The sequence below is a fragment of the Bos indicus x Bos taurus genome, chromosome 6, assembly GCF_003369695.1.
Source record: "Bos indicus x Bos taurus breed Angus x Brahman F1 hybrid chromosome 6, Bos_hybrid_MaternalHap_v2.0, whole genome shotgun sequence".
Taxonomy (NCBI): Eukaryota; Metazoa; Chordata; class Mammalia; order Artiodactyla; family Bovidae; genus Bos; species Bos indicus x Bos taurus.
This window is the reverse complement of record NC_040081.1, coordinates 41,015,357-41,027,924: the sequence shown is the minus strand read 5'-3', so window position 1 is coordinate 41,027,924 and position 12,568 is coordinate 41,015,357. Positions and strand designations below refer to the sequence as shown.

General features: G+C 39.7%; 1 protein-coding gene across 3 annotated transcripts in view; it reads left to right on the top strand.

Annotated features, from left to right (window-relative positions):
• The window catches only part of KCNIP4 (potassium voltage-gated channel interacting protein 4), a 1,307,639-nt gene that overhangs the window by 722,860 nt on the left and 572,211 nt on the right, over nt 1–12,568 (top strand). Inside the window, exon 1 of one of the 3 annotated variants that reach the window (XM_027544165.1) lies at nt 8,121–8,996. The exons of the other annotated variants lie outside the window; for them this stretch is intronic. Within the exon in view, the coding sequence (XP_027399966.1) occupies nt 8,897–8,996 (100 nt within the window). The 5' untranslated portion in view covers nt 8,121–8,896. Of the gene's footprint in view, nt 1–8,120; nt 8,997–12,568 lie in introns of those variants that run through there. 3 annotated transcript variants of the gene reach the window in all.

Genomic DNA, 12,568 nt, shown 5'->3' with positions numbered 1-12,568 from the left:
ATTGCCTTTGCTATTTATCCCAAGGACAAGGTTGCCTGGTGAAGCCTGGTGCAGTGTTGGTCTCTTGTGTTGTGCTGTGTTTAGTCTCCTAGTCGTGTCTGACTCTGCAACCCCATGGACTGTAGCCCACAAGGCACCTCTGTTTATGGGGATTCTCCAGAAGGAATACTGGAGTGGGTTGTCATGCCCTCCTCCAGGGGATCTTCCCAGCCCAGGGATTGAACCAATGTTCAATCTCCCACACTGTAGGTGGATTCTTTACCGAGTGAGCCACCAGGGAAGTCTCTTACCATGAGGACATTGTCTGTTCATGGGATGTGAATGTGATGCATAGGTCAGGCTATGAGACTGGTGGGACAGCGGAATATGTCCTTGAAGATGAATTTCCTTGGCAAATGCGGGACTCTGACAATCCAGTTGAACCTGAGTCTGTGTAGTCTGATGCCACATTAACACCTCATCATATCTTTTCATTCTGTGGAATGTTCTAGAATAGAAAGTGACTAACATGTTCTCAAAAACCAGTGCCCAGAAAAGTTACTTTAATGCTATTTACCTGTATTTTTCTTTGCAACAGGGAGAGCTAGATTTCTGTTTTTTTTTTTTTTTTTAAAGAATGATTTAAAAGTCAGGTCATTATAAATAAATAAATTATTCTCGTGTCACTTGTGGTGAAGATGATGGTAAATTTGATGGGTGGGTATGAGCAATGTATCCATTTTAGAATCCCAAATCAGTTGAAGATACCCTACTCTTTCTTATCCACGTGGTGACTGGGAATAATAACAGTATTTAACTAATTGAGTTATTTGGATTTATTGAGATAATTCATGTAAAGCAATGAGCACAGCACTTGATGTATAGCAATGGGCTCAATAATTAATTACAGTAACAGGTACCAGTCATTGAGCATCTACTATGTGACAGTTTGTTTTGAGTGCTTTACAATGAATCATTTGAGGAACCTGCCCAAAGCCAGGAAGCTTTAATGCAGCAGAAGGGTGATTTGAACCCGAGTATGTTCCTAATGTCTGCATTATCCTGCCACTTCCATAAGTGTGTTTATTTTTTCATGTTATACCAAGACACATTTCTCATGTGATGCATTGCTGCTTAGTTATATTTCAATTCATTTTTAAGGGCCAAACATCCTCCTTTGTTCACTCAATCATGGGATTCAGGCAAGATTCTTTTGGTATAAGTAATTATCAAAGAAGAGGGAGGAACTAGAAGAAGCAGGCAACTGAGGCTCATTTTATGTGTCACAATGGGAGATGGCCTGAAAATAAGGGAAGACACTTAATGGAGGTGTCAGTGCAACTGATTTAGCTGGCTTAGAGTATTTTCCAGGCTCCGGTCAAATTCTCTGGAAAGACTAGCCTCCTTCTCCACCAATCATATAATGCAGACTGCCCTTGCTATGAAGAAAAGAAAGCCTCTTACTTAATGTTTATATGGTATAAGCCCAATGCAATGAAGTTGATCTTGGTTGTATTCTCCTTCCTACCTCTGCCATCCAACCTAAGTGGGACTTTCCACTCTTACGGTACTTTGCTTAAAGGCTATCACCAGATGCAGCTGTGCATCTAAAATACTATCTGATCATGATCTCTGGAGTCAGACCTGGTTTTAAACCCTGGGTTGGCTATTTCCTGATGTCATCTACTAAGCCCTCTGTTCCTCAGCTTCACCTTGTACAATGGAGGTAATGGCATCTGCCTCATAGGGTTTACATGAGGATGCAGTGAAAGAATTCATATAAAGTGCTTATCTGTCAAATACTGATTATCCTAAAAACATTAACTACTATCAGATAAATTTCATTTTAATAGATTTAAAGCTTTGCAAAGACTGAAGAAAGGTGTTTATTACCCATACCACCTTGCACAGTACCTGGACCATAAAGCTAACAAGTGAATAAATGATGAATAATCAGAAATAGTTGAGATGAAGTTTAGTTTTTGACCAGGCTAACTAACTGAGACTCTAAGAATAGGATCTGGAGAAAGTTCCTCCACTCCTCCCACCTCACCCCATTTAATATCATCCCCAACTTGGAATCAAAAATGCACAGATACACATAACTAGAATCCTTTTGTTCCCTGCCCCCCTGCCTCAGTTCATCAAAGGGCAGGCTCATCTCTCATTTTGGAAGGAAACATTGTTTTCCTTCCAAAAGCCCTATTGCTGAAAACGAAGCAGAAATGGGTTTATTCCTGCCAGTAACTGGTGATTTTGAATAAACAGCACTTTAGGGATATGCCCTGAAGTGCAAGAGTCAGAGTGTCTCTAATTAAGTGCGCTCCTTTTTCTGGGAACAGGCCAAGGAGACCTAGTGGCAGCAGAGCCTGAGCGACTCCCCAAAGTTTCTTTGTTGATGCTTCTTTTAAGCAGAAACCCAGACCTGCCTCTAACCCTCCTCATTAGCTTCTTAAAAGTACTTCATGTAAAGCTTTGGTAAATAACCATAACAGCACCCCCTTTCTTTCACCACTACCTCATGCTCATCCTTCCTTTCCACCCACCCCCAGGGTGGGGGATGGAACTTTCCTGCATCTAAAGTCACATCGAGCCAGACAGGATAAGCCATCTTTAAAAAGTCACAATGAAGCGTTGGTTACTTTTCCCTGTGGAGCTTGTATGTTAATGAAGGAAAGCATGTATCAAGTGATTAGTGTATATTTGGCCACTGTCAGTGACAGCTGGCAGCCTGACTGGCCTCTGATGCTTTGGGACATCAGGCAATTTACTTACTTCTCCCAGGCCTCCACTTTTTCATCTGTATGGTGAGAATAAAAATCTTTATCTTCTTCAGAGTGGTTTGGAGGGTGGGACAGTCATTGTGCTTAGCCCTGTGTTTAGCAAATTATATGCTCCATGAGCATAAGTATCATTCACAAATATTATTGTACCTAATCATCATAATACCCCCAAGAAAGGTATATTGGCTCCATTTTGAAGACCAGCAAACGGAGGCTTAGAAAGTTGAAGTCACTTGAATGGGGTAGAAGTTCTGGAGTCTGTGCCCAGGTCCCTTCTTTATACTGATTACTCTGCATGGGTGCGTGGTCTTTTTAGTCATGTTCAACTCTCTGCAACCATATGGACTCTAAACCCACCAGGCTCCTCTGTCAATGGGATTCTCCATGCAAGAAAACTGGAATGGGTTTCCATGCCCTCCTCCTGGGGATCTTCCCAATCCAGGGATTGAACCCATGTCTCTCATGTCTCCCGCATTGGCAGACGTGTCCTTTACCACTAGCATCACCTGATTAGTATTTCTCTTTTAAGAGAAGGCCAGGCTCTATTGGAAGAAAAGACATTGCATTAATGTTTTAATTTGAGTCCAAGCCATGACTCAAAGTTAAGAGTTATTGACAAGGTCACTTCTCCCATTTAGACTTCAGTGTCCTTCCAACTGCAATCCAAGGATGGGAGTGGAAGCCATACCAGGGTCTTCTCACCCTCCATACCAATGGTGTTCTGGTATTTTGGACAGAGAGACCTTCTCTGATGCCTTCCTTGTATTGCTTTCCTTGGTCACATCATCAGGAAATGCAAATCTTACTGAGAAAAGAACACAGCCAAGACATTTGAATGTGCAAGCTTATGGCTCCCCTTAAGGAGAGATACCAGGAACACCATGCTGTGATAGCATTGAGAGGGAGCATGCAGAAACCTTGCAAGGATCCCCAGGTGGACTTTACTCTTTAGATAACAGGGAGTGGGGCTTTGGAAGATCAGTGAGAGAGCAGGTGGCTTTTAGGGAAGGTGAGAATGTTAGCTACAGTATTCACTCAAAAGTTAGTCATTGCCTCTTATGAGGGCTTCCCAGGTGGCTCTAGTGGTAAAGAATCTGCCTCCCAGTGCAGGAGATGTAAGAAACATGGCTTTGATTCCTGGGTTGGGAAGATCCCTGGAAGAGGGCATGGTAACCCACTCCAGTATTCTTGCCTGGAGAATCCCATGAACAGAAGAACCTGGCAGCCTACAGTCCATGAAGAATCAGACACAACTGAAGTGACTTAGCATACATGCATGCCTCTTATGTGCCAGGCACAATGTTAAGTTCAAGGGATATCCCAGTGAACAAGATGGATAAAAATCTCTGCCTTCATAGATAGGAGGTTGTATTCTAACAGGAGGAGATACTCTATAAATAGTTAGACAGATATACCTATCAAGTGGTGATGATGCTTTGGAGGAACAGAGCACTTGTTCAAGGAGTAGTGATTCCAGGGGATGTTGTGGTTAACAAGGGCCTCTCTGTCTTGGGGCTTAAAAGCTAAGACCTAAAAAAAGTCGCTTATTCACAGAGCATTCTGGGAATAAGCATTATTAAAGGGAACAGCAAGGGCAAAGGCCTGAGCTTATGAGCCAAATAGTCTGTGGTAAACATCTGCACTTTATTCTTTGCCCCTGGGGTCAGGGGTGGTGGTTTAGTCACTAAGTCTTGTCTGACTCTTTTGCAACCCCAAGGACTGTTGCCCATCAGGCTCCCCTGCCCATGGGATTTCCCTGGCAAGAATACTGGAGTGGGTTGCCATTTCCTTCTCCAGGGGATCTTCCCAACCCAGGGATCCAATCTGCATCTCCTGCATTGCAGGCAGACTCCTACATTGCAGGTGAATTCTTTATTGACTGAGCTACAAGAGAATCTTCCAAACATCTGCACTGGGAAGAACAATTCAGGTCCAAAGGAACCCATCACTGTAACACCCAGACCTAGTGGACAGATCCTTATTCTAGCACTTTTCACTAGCATAGTACCTATACACAGTTCTCAGTCCAGGAACATCAATTTTATTTTCATAAAATTATATATATTTAAAATGTGCAATATGATATTTTGATATACATAGTGCAATGATTACTGCAGTCAAGCTAATTATCATATATGTGTCCTTATAGAGTAACCCTTTTTTGTCGTGGTAGCACCAGAAATCTACTGTCTTAGCAAATTTCAAGTATACAATATAATATAATTAACTATAGTCATCATGCTATGCATTAAATATCTGGAATTTATTCATCCTACATAACTGCAACTTCATATGCTTTGACCAACATCTGCCCCACCTCCCCACCCCTGGTAACTACAATTAGCTTCTGCAAACTCAACTTTCTTAGATTCCACATTTGAATGAGATCATGCAGTATTTGTCTTTCTGAGTCTAGCTTATTTTTCTTAACATAATGTCCTGTAGGTTCATCCATGTTGTCCCAAATGTCAGGATTACCTTCTTTCTCAAGGCAGAATGATATTCCTGTGTGTGTGTGTGTGTGTATCACAATTTCTTTATCCATTTATCCGCTGACAGGCACTTGGGTTGTTTCCATATCTTGGCTGTTATGAGTAATGAACATGAAAGTGCAGGAAACTTTTCAAAGTACTGAATTCATTTACTTCATATATATATACTCAGTATATATTTCTAAATTAGGTGATAACTCTACTTTTAATTTTTTGAACAACCTTCATAATGTTTCCCCAATGATGGTACCAATTTACAGCACAAAAAATTACCCTTTCTCCTTATCCTTGCTAATATTTATCTTTTATTTTTTGATAATGGCTATACTAACAGGTGTGAAGTGGTATCTCATTAAGGTTTTGATTTGCATTTCCCTCATGATTAATGATGTTGAGCACCTGTTCATAACCTGCTGGCCACTTGTATGTCATGTTGGAAAAGTGTCTATTCAGGACCTATGCACATTTTTTAATCAAGTTATTTGCCTTTTTCTGCTATTGAGTTGCATGAGTTCCTCATATATTTTGGATATTAACCCTTTATTAGATATATTTTTAAGTTATATTTTAAAAAGGTGAACATTTATAGCTCACAAGTCAACAGGGTGACATTTCCACCCAGAATTAGATATATAGTTTGCAAATACTTTTCGCATCCCATAAGTTGCCTTTTTATTTTGTTGACTTCTTTTTTTATTACCCAGAAGATTTTCAGATTGATGTAGTTACACTTATTTATTTTTGCTTTTATGGCCAAGATATCAATTTTAATTGTGAACATAAAAAAGTAATCATTGAATTTTATTTATAGGGCAAATTGAAGGGCTGTACTGAGTTACCTAGGGCAGAAAAACAAAGAAAAACCCCATCTGGAGACCACAGGTTATGTGTGTTTAAGTAAGTGATAAGAATCCTGTGAATGAGCAGGAAGGAAGCGCCATGGATTCAGTTAACTACTAGTTTGAAAACTTCTCATGTTGCAAAGTTATGGGGATTAATGGATTAGTTAGAATGCCACAAAACATTTTGGGAGGATCATTTTGGGTGTAACATTCATTCCTAGGCTGATAAGTACTTGTGCCAATGCTTGGCTTTTTAATTCATTTAAAACTGTGTGGAATAATGAGAAGAAATAAGGGACTTAGGGTTGAACAAATCAGAGTTTGAATTTTGGTCCCATCACTCAACAGCTGCATGACCTTGAGCCTGTTATTTAAATTTTAGGAGGTGCAGTGTTCCTCTGTAAATTTCCTCTGATTATATCTGTTTTCAGAGTGACTAACAGGGAAAAGCAGAACACATAAAGCATCTGGTATGTGGTAATTACATAATTAGTAGTGACTATTGTTATCCAACAAGTACCTATACTGCACATCAATGAAGTATGATTTGCCCTCCATGGAGGCATGTGGGGAGCTTAAAGATAAAAAAGAAATGATTTATGCCTTCCAGAAACTTACCCTTAATTTGTGAAGATGTTCACCCTAGCGGCTATAATATACTGTAAGACAGAGAGGGAAAAAAAAAGTACTACAAAAACACAAAAAAAGGGATAGAGTTGTTTCAGTTCTGCTTGGAGAAGTTTCATGGAAAAGTTTTATGAGCCTGACAGGCAGAGTTGGTGTGGAAAGGATTTTCAAAATACATGCATTTTTTTTTTTAAATGAAGTCTGTATGATGGAGAAGCACAGAATGAGTTTGGAGGAAGGAAGCTGAGCTGTCAGGTATAGTGAATAAACAGAAGGCTAACAAGATACAATCCTCAAGCTGGTACCAGATCATGTAGAAACCAAGATGGTGCTCCAAGGAGCGTAGACTTTATTCAGTAGGCAGATGGGGAGCCATGGAAGGTTTGGAGCTTCCCATGTAGCTCAGCAGTAAAAACCCTGCCTGCCAATGAAGAAGACATAATGAGATGTGAGTTTGATTCCTGAGTCTGGAAGATCCCCTGAGGAAGGTAATAAGTAACTGACTCCAATATTCTTACCTGGAGAATCCCATGAACAGAGAAGCCTGACAGGCTACTGATCATGGGCTCTCAAAGAGTCAGGCCCAACTGAAGTGACTTAGCACACACACACACATATGATAAGATGACCGTTGTATCTCAGGGTAATTTCCCTGCCAGCTCTGAGTGGTATGCATAAGCATGGAGAGACGTGTAATAAAAACAAGAGCTAGTAGTGACTGAGCTCTTAATCTGTCCTAACAGTATTACTCATTAATTCCCTCAAGGGTCCAATGAACTAAGTGCTATTACCATGTCCCCTTTTACAGATGAGGATATTAAAGCATGGAGATGTTAAGTAACTTTCCCAAGATCACACAGCTAGTAAGTAGTCAGACCTGAATACAGAAAGTCAGGCTCTGGAGTCCCTCCTCCAAATCATTTTGCTCTATTTCTTCAAAAGCTACCCTGCCCTGCCTTTGCCTGATGTTTCCTCTTCCTTCTTGCTCCTAAGTTTGCTCACCTCTGAAACAGGAGACTTGAATTTTGTTTATGAGATGCTTTCTAACTCTTGTTTTTTTTTTTTTTTTTTTAATTCTGTATTTTAATGTGAGCTTGATCTGTTTGGTCAGTAATCGGGGAGACACAAACGTGAAATGGTTGTGTAAGTTAGACAGAAACTCCAAAAAATTTTGTTTCTGATTGACTGTTCTTAAACTTTCTCTGGCTCCAGATTTACTCAAATCAATTAAAAACATACAAACAAGCATAGAAAGTACACAATGAAAGAATATACCTAACTATATATTTTGGTGTTTTGAACGGCAATGAGCTAATGCATAAGGTAACTCTAAACTCTAAGATTTACAAATATTAAGAATACTTACTAGTTTATCATACCCATGCTTTGAAACGATGTGATGATTACCACTCAAACCGGAATATTAGTTCACAATGACTCACACAGAGCTCCAGGATAAGGCAAACTCACTGAAAAAATAAAGTCAATATTGCACGAGAGTCCCTTAAGCCTCATTTCTCTCTGCGCTCAGCTAGTTGGGACAAAATACACACTTCGCTTTTCCTGACTTGTAAACAGGCTTTCTGAAGCAGCTGAATCTAAGCTGTCACTTCGCCTTTCGGCATTTTCAGATTGTTCTTATTTCAAATTCGATGCTCTGGTCCCTGTCTGCAGCGGGAGTCCAGCCCCCGGTTAGTTTCCGTTTCCAAGGCAACTGACCAGCCCAACAAAGCCACTGGCGGCAGCGGCGGCGCGGGGCGCGCTGGTCCCGGGGCTGCGGAGCCATCACTGCCGGGCGTCCTGTTTTCTGGGGACCTTCCTGGTAACCTCCCGGGTCTTCGATTGATCTGCGCCTTACTTCATGCGTGGCTGTCTTTCTGTGTAAGAGTGATAAAGAGGAAGCCGATAATTCCGACAGGCCCGACTTTATCCGGCTGCCACTTCTGGCCTCTGCTACAGTAGACAGGATGAATGCATTTTCTCTCATTCACGCCCTCTCTCCATCTCGTCGTCTCCTTGCGCTCTCTCTCCCTCTCTCTCTCCCTCTCTCTCTAGCTCTCCTCCTCCCCTTCTCTGGCAGTAGCCTTCTTAATGTAGTTTAATGGCTTTACAAAGAGAGCCAGGCAGAGGAGCACTTTCCAGTAGCTGTGGTCGGACCATGACCTAGCTGACCATGAACTTGGAAGGGCTTGAGATGATAGCAGTTCTGATCGTCATTGTGCTTTTTGTTAAATTATTGGAACAGTTTGGGCTGATTGAAGCAGGTTTAGAAGGTAAGGGAGTGCTTTTTAGTGACTTCTAAAAATTCTCTGTTTTGCAATAAAAATTTCTTGAGGGAGCGTAAGAGGCACCTGGAATGAGATCAGAGAAATGTTACTCCGGGGTGGACTTCAGGAGAGGTGGGTTTTTCAGGGTAGGAAAGATTAATAAAATAAACTTTTTTGGTAAGTTTCAGTAACGTTTTCAGAGCAAAAGAACGTTAAAACTATGAGAAACACTTTGAGTCCGAATGTTAGCACTTAAACTGAGATAAAATGTTTATAACCGGTATATCTGCTTGTATTGAGAGCATTTAGTCCATATTGATGTTATTTCACTTTATCTAATATCCCCTTTTATTGTATAAGCAAATTTTATTTGGATATATTGTGTGGTCCACTTGTTTCTTGCTGTGTAAATGCATTCATCAAATGGAGATGGTTATACATTGATTATAATTTCTTATGGTTTAAGTTTGGAGCCTAAGAATGACAAGGTTTTTATAAGGTTGTCTCAAGCAGTATTTATAACATTACCTATTTTACATCCCAACGGAGACTCTAAGGGGCAGAGTCCCCAACTCATATGACAGACTTTAACATAGATTCCGAAGAGTCAATTGTTTTCCAAGTGTTGCTGTTTATGTTCATCAGACGCTCATTCCCCTATTTTCCTTAACAATCGACTCGTTGCTTTAAAAAACTAAGGTGTGTACTTGCCTGCATCTTTTCCTTAATTTGATGTTTCTTTGAGAATCCGAGTAAATTCAGATTATTATTTGCTTACTGTGCAGAACACACAGAGTTTTTTGCATACAGCCAGTTATTGTTTCTATAAAGTTGTCAGAGCAATTTTTAAAAGCATCCCTAGGTGACGGTTGACGTATTTGTGCTTGATATGCTTTTTGCTTCAAATTTTAAACTCGAATAAAAAATGCAGGTATTTGTAAATGTATGTACGTTCATAACTAATCCAGTCCCCCAGAGAATGACTGCCACATGTGACATAAATAAAGCTGCCTTGACAAACAGCAAACGTCAAATTATAGCAAGTGTGTCACTCTGATGTAGGTTACAGAAGCCTACATCTGTAACTGCTTGTGGGGGGAGATGGTATAAAGCAGGGATTGCTACGGAGATTTTAAAGTTTACGGAATGCTTTTTGAAAGCCCTCTCTGGTGGCAATATTTACCATTTGAAGAAGAGGATAAAACCGTAAAATCTGGAAGTAGTAACTGCTGTTTAAAATTGACTTTGCCTTATGCATTGTTGTGACACCAATAACTTGGTTTGGCTTCTCTGCCTTTTGGTGTGTGTTATTTTCCTGGCAAATGTGATTGGGACCTCCCATTTTAATGCCCTGGTTTTTATTCTCTCTAAGACTGACAGTTCCTTAGAGTAGTGCCAGTATTTCTAGCTCTGTTGAGGTACTTTCTTTTTTACCTGATTTCATGGATGATTTGTGGTCATTCTTAAAACACTTTTTTTTGAGAGCTGTTACTCGGCATTTTGTGATGATACCTCTCTAGGACTGCTTTTGTTTCAGGAGTACAAACCAGATGATAACATGCATTTCCTTCCCCTAAGGACTGCTACCCTTTATGAAACTATTTCCCTATTCTTTGTTATATTTCAAACTGTACTAATTTGTATGAACAGTTTCAATCTTGTATTTTATAGTTTACAATATCAGCATTTTCCAGAGCAACATTGTACTAATACTGTGGAGAGAATGTGCTTTCTCATAAACTTCAACGTAAGCCCATATCTTCATTCCAGATTTTAGAAAGTATTTTGAGATAGTAAAATGTTAATGACCATATCAAGGCAGATTATACTCAATATGTATAAGTTGACCGAGAAAGAGAGCAGTAGTGCTTTCCATTGTGAAGTTTAAGACTTATCTCCAAAGTCAAAGCTAGAGTCAGAAAACCTTCAACAGTATTTAAGTTGGCCGCATAGTTTGCTTACTGGAGATATAGAACAAATAAACACACTAATATGCTATATTTCATTGTATATAGTTTGAATATGTAGCTCCGAATGTGCACACTTTTAAGTTACAACCTAGTTTTAGTGAATAAAAAGGATCAACAGCATTTAAAATAGTATCTTCATAGATTTTTCTAAAGCTGTTTTCAAAGCAAACACTGATGCTCATTTCATTTTCAAACAAGAGTTCTCTTTCTCCCCATCATTTAACATATCTAAGCCGGGGATAATGATTCCTTCACCTTTCTTATTTCTGTCTGCTCAAGTGACCTAGTAAAGAAATTTGAATATTAGATAGAAAAATTTGAACTTGGGTTAAACCCCTATGAGGATGATTTTGAAATTTCTTTTTCCCTAAGCAATTAAACCTTTTCATCTAAACTTACAAATGTTTTATAGTGTAGTCATCATCCGGAAGGTAGTTTTTTGTTTTATTGTATATGCAGTATGCAGTATGTTCTCAAGGGCACGTGCAATACTGTGTTTGCATAATGTAGTTATCTTGCTTTCAGTATGTATGGGGAAAAATGTACTTCAAAATAAATTGATAACATTTAAATATGAAATATTTGTATTTGCTTATCTTTGAGTACTTTGAGCTCCCTTTCTTTGCACAAGCCTGTAGAATGGGTCCAGGATGTCCTGGGTCCTCCTCTTCCAGTCTATGGATGATATGCAGAAACACATATACACATAGATCCATGGCATGTGCTAAATTGCTTCAACCATGTCCAACTCTTTGTGACCCTATAGACTGTAGCCCGCTGGGTTCCTCTGTCCTTGGGATTCTACAAGCAAGAATACTGGAGTGGGTTGCCATTTCCTACTCCAGGGGATCTTCCTGACCCCGGGATTGAACCCACATCACTTTCATCTCCTGCATGGCATGTATTTATAAATAAAAAAGTGGCATTTAGCAGGTAAGGTTCTTTGGCAAGAGAAAATGAAACAGTAGTAGGACTACAGACTTGTACTTCCGCTTTGCCACTCCCTTGCTTTCTAAATTTGGGTAAGCCACTTTACCTCTTCGGTTGTCTAAAATGAAAAAATTGGACTTGATAATCTACACGGGAATTTCCATTTCAAAAGTTCTATAAGTCTGTCAGGTAATCCAGATTCGATCATTTATATAGCATGTATTCTTTCTTAGGAAATGGGTATTAATGTCCCACTTTGGGACTGACAGACAGTGCTGCTACTCGGCTCATCTTTCCTTCTCTTCCATAGTGGGCGTTGCATTTCAGGAGAAGAGAGAAATGTCCTTCCCTGTAGCTTTAGAATTTGACATTTGGGGCTGCTATTTTAGGCATCCTTGTGATAGAGTTTCTCAAAACTTATATGGGTTTGCAACAACAGATAAACACATCATGTTATAATTTATTAATGTTTCATAGTCCGGTTCTTTTTCTTTTTTTTGCAATTCAAAGTTCAGTGTTTCTTTTTTTAAAAAAAGAAATATTAATACCAGGTGAGTATGCAAGCATAGGGTTGGAAAGAATTGGACATGACTGAAGTAATTGAGCACGAGCACGAGCAGGGTGCATGCAAATAATATTTTTACCTTGAGCAAAGTTTTGAGGATAACACACATGGCC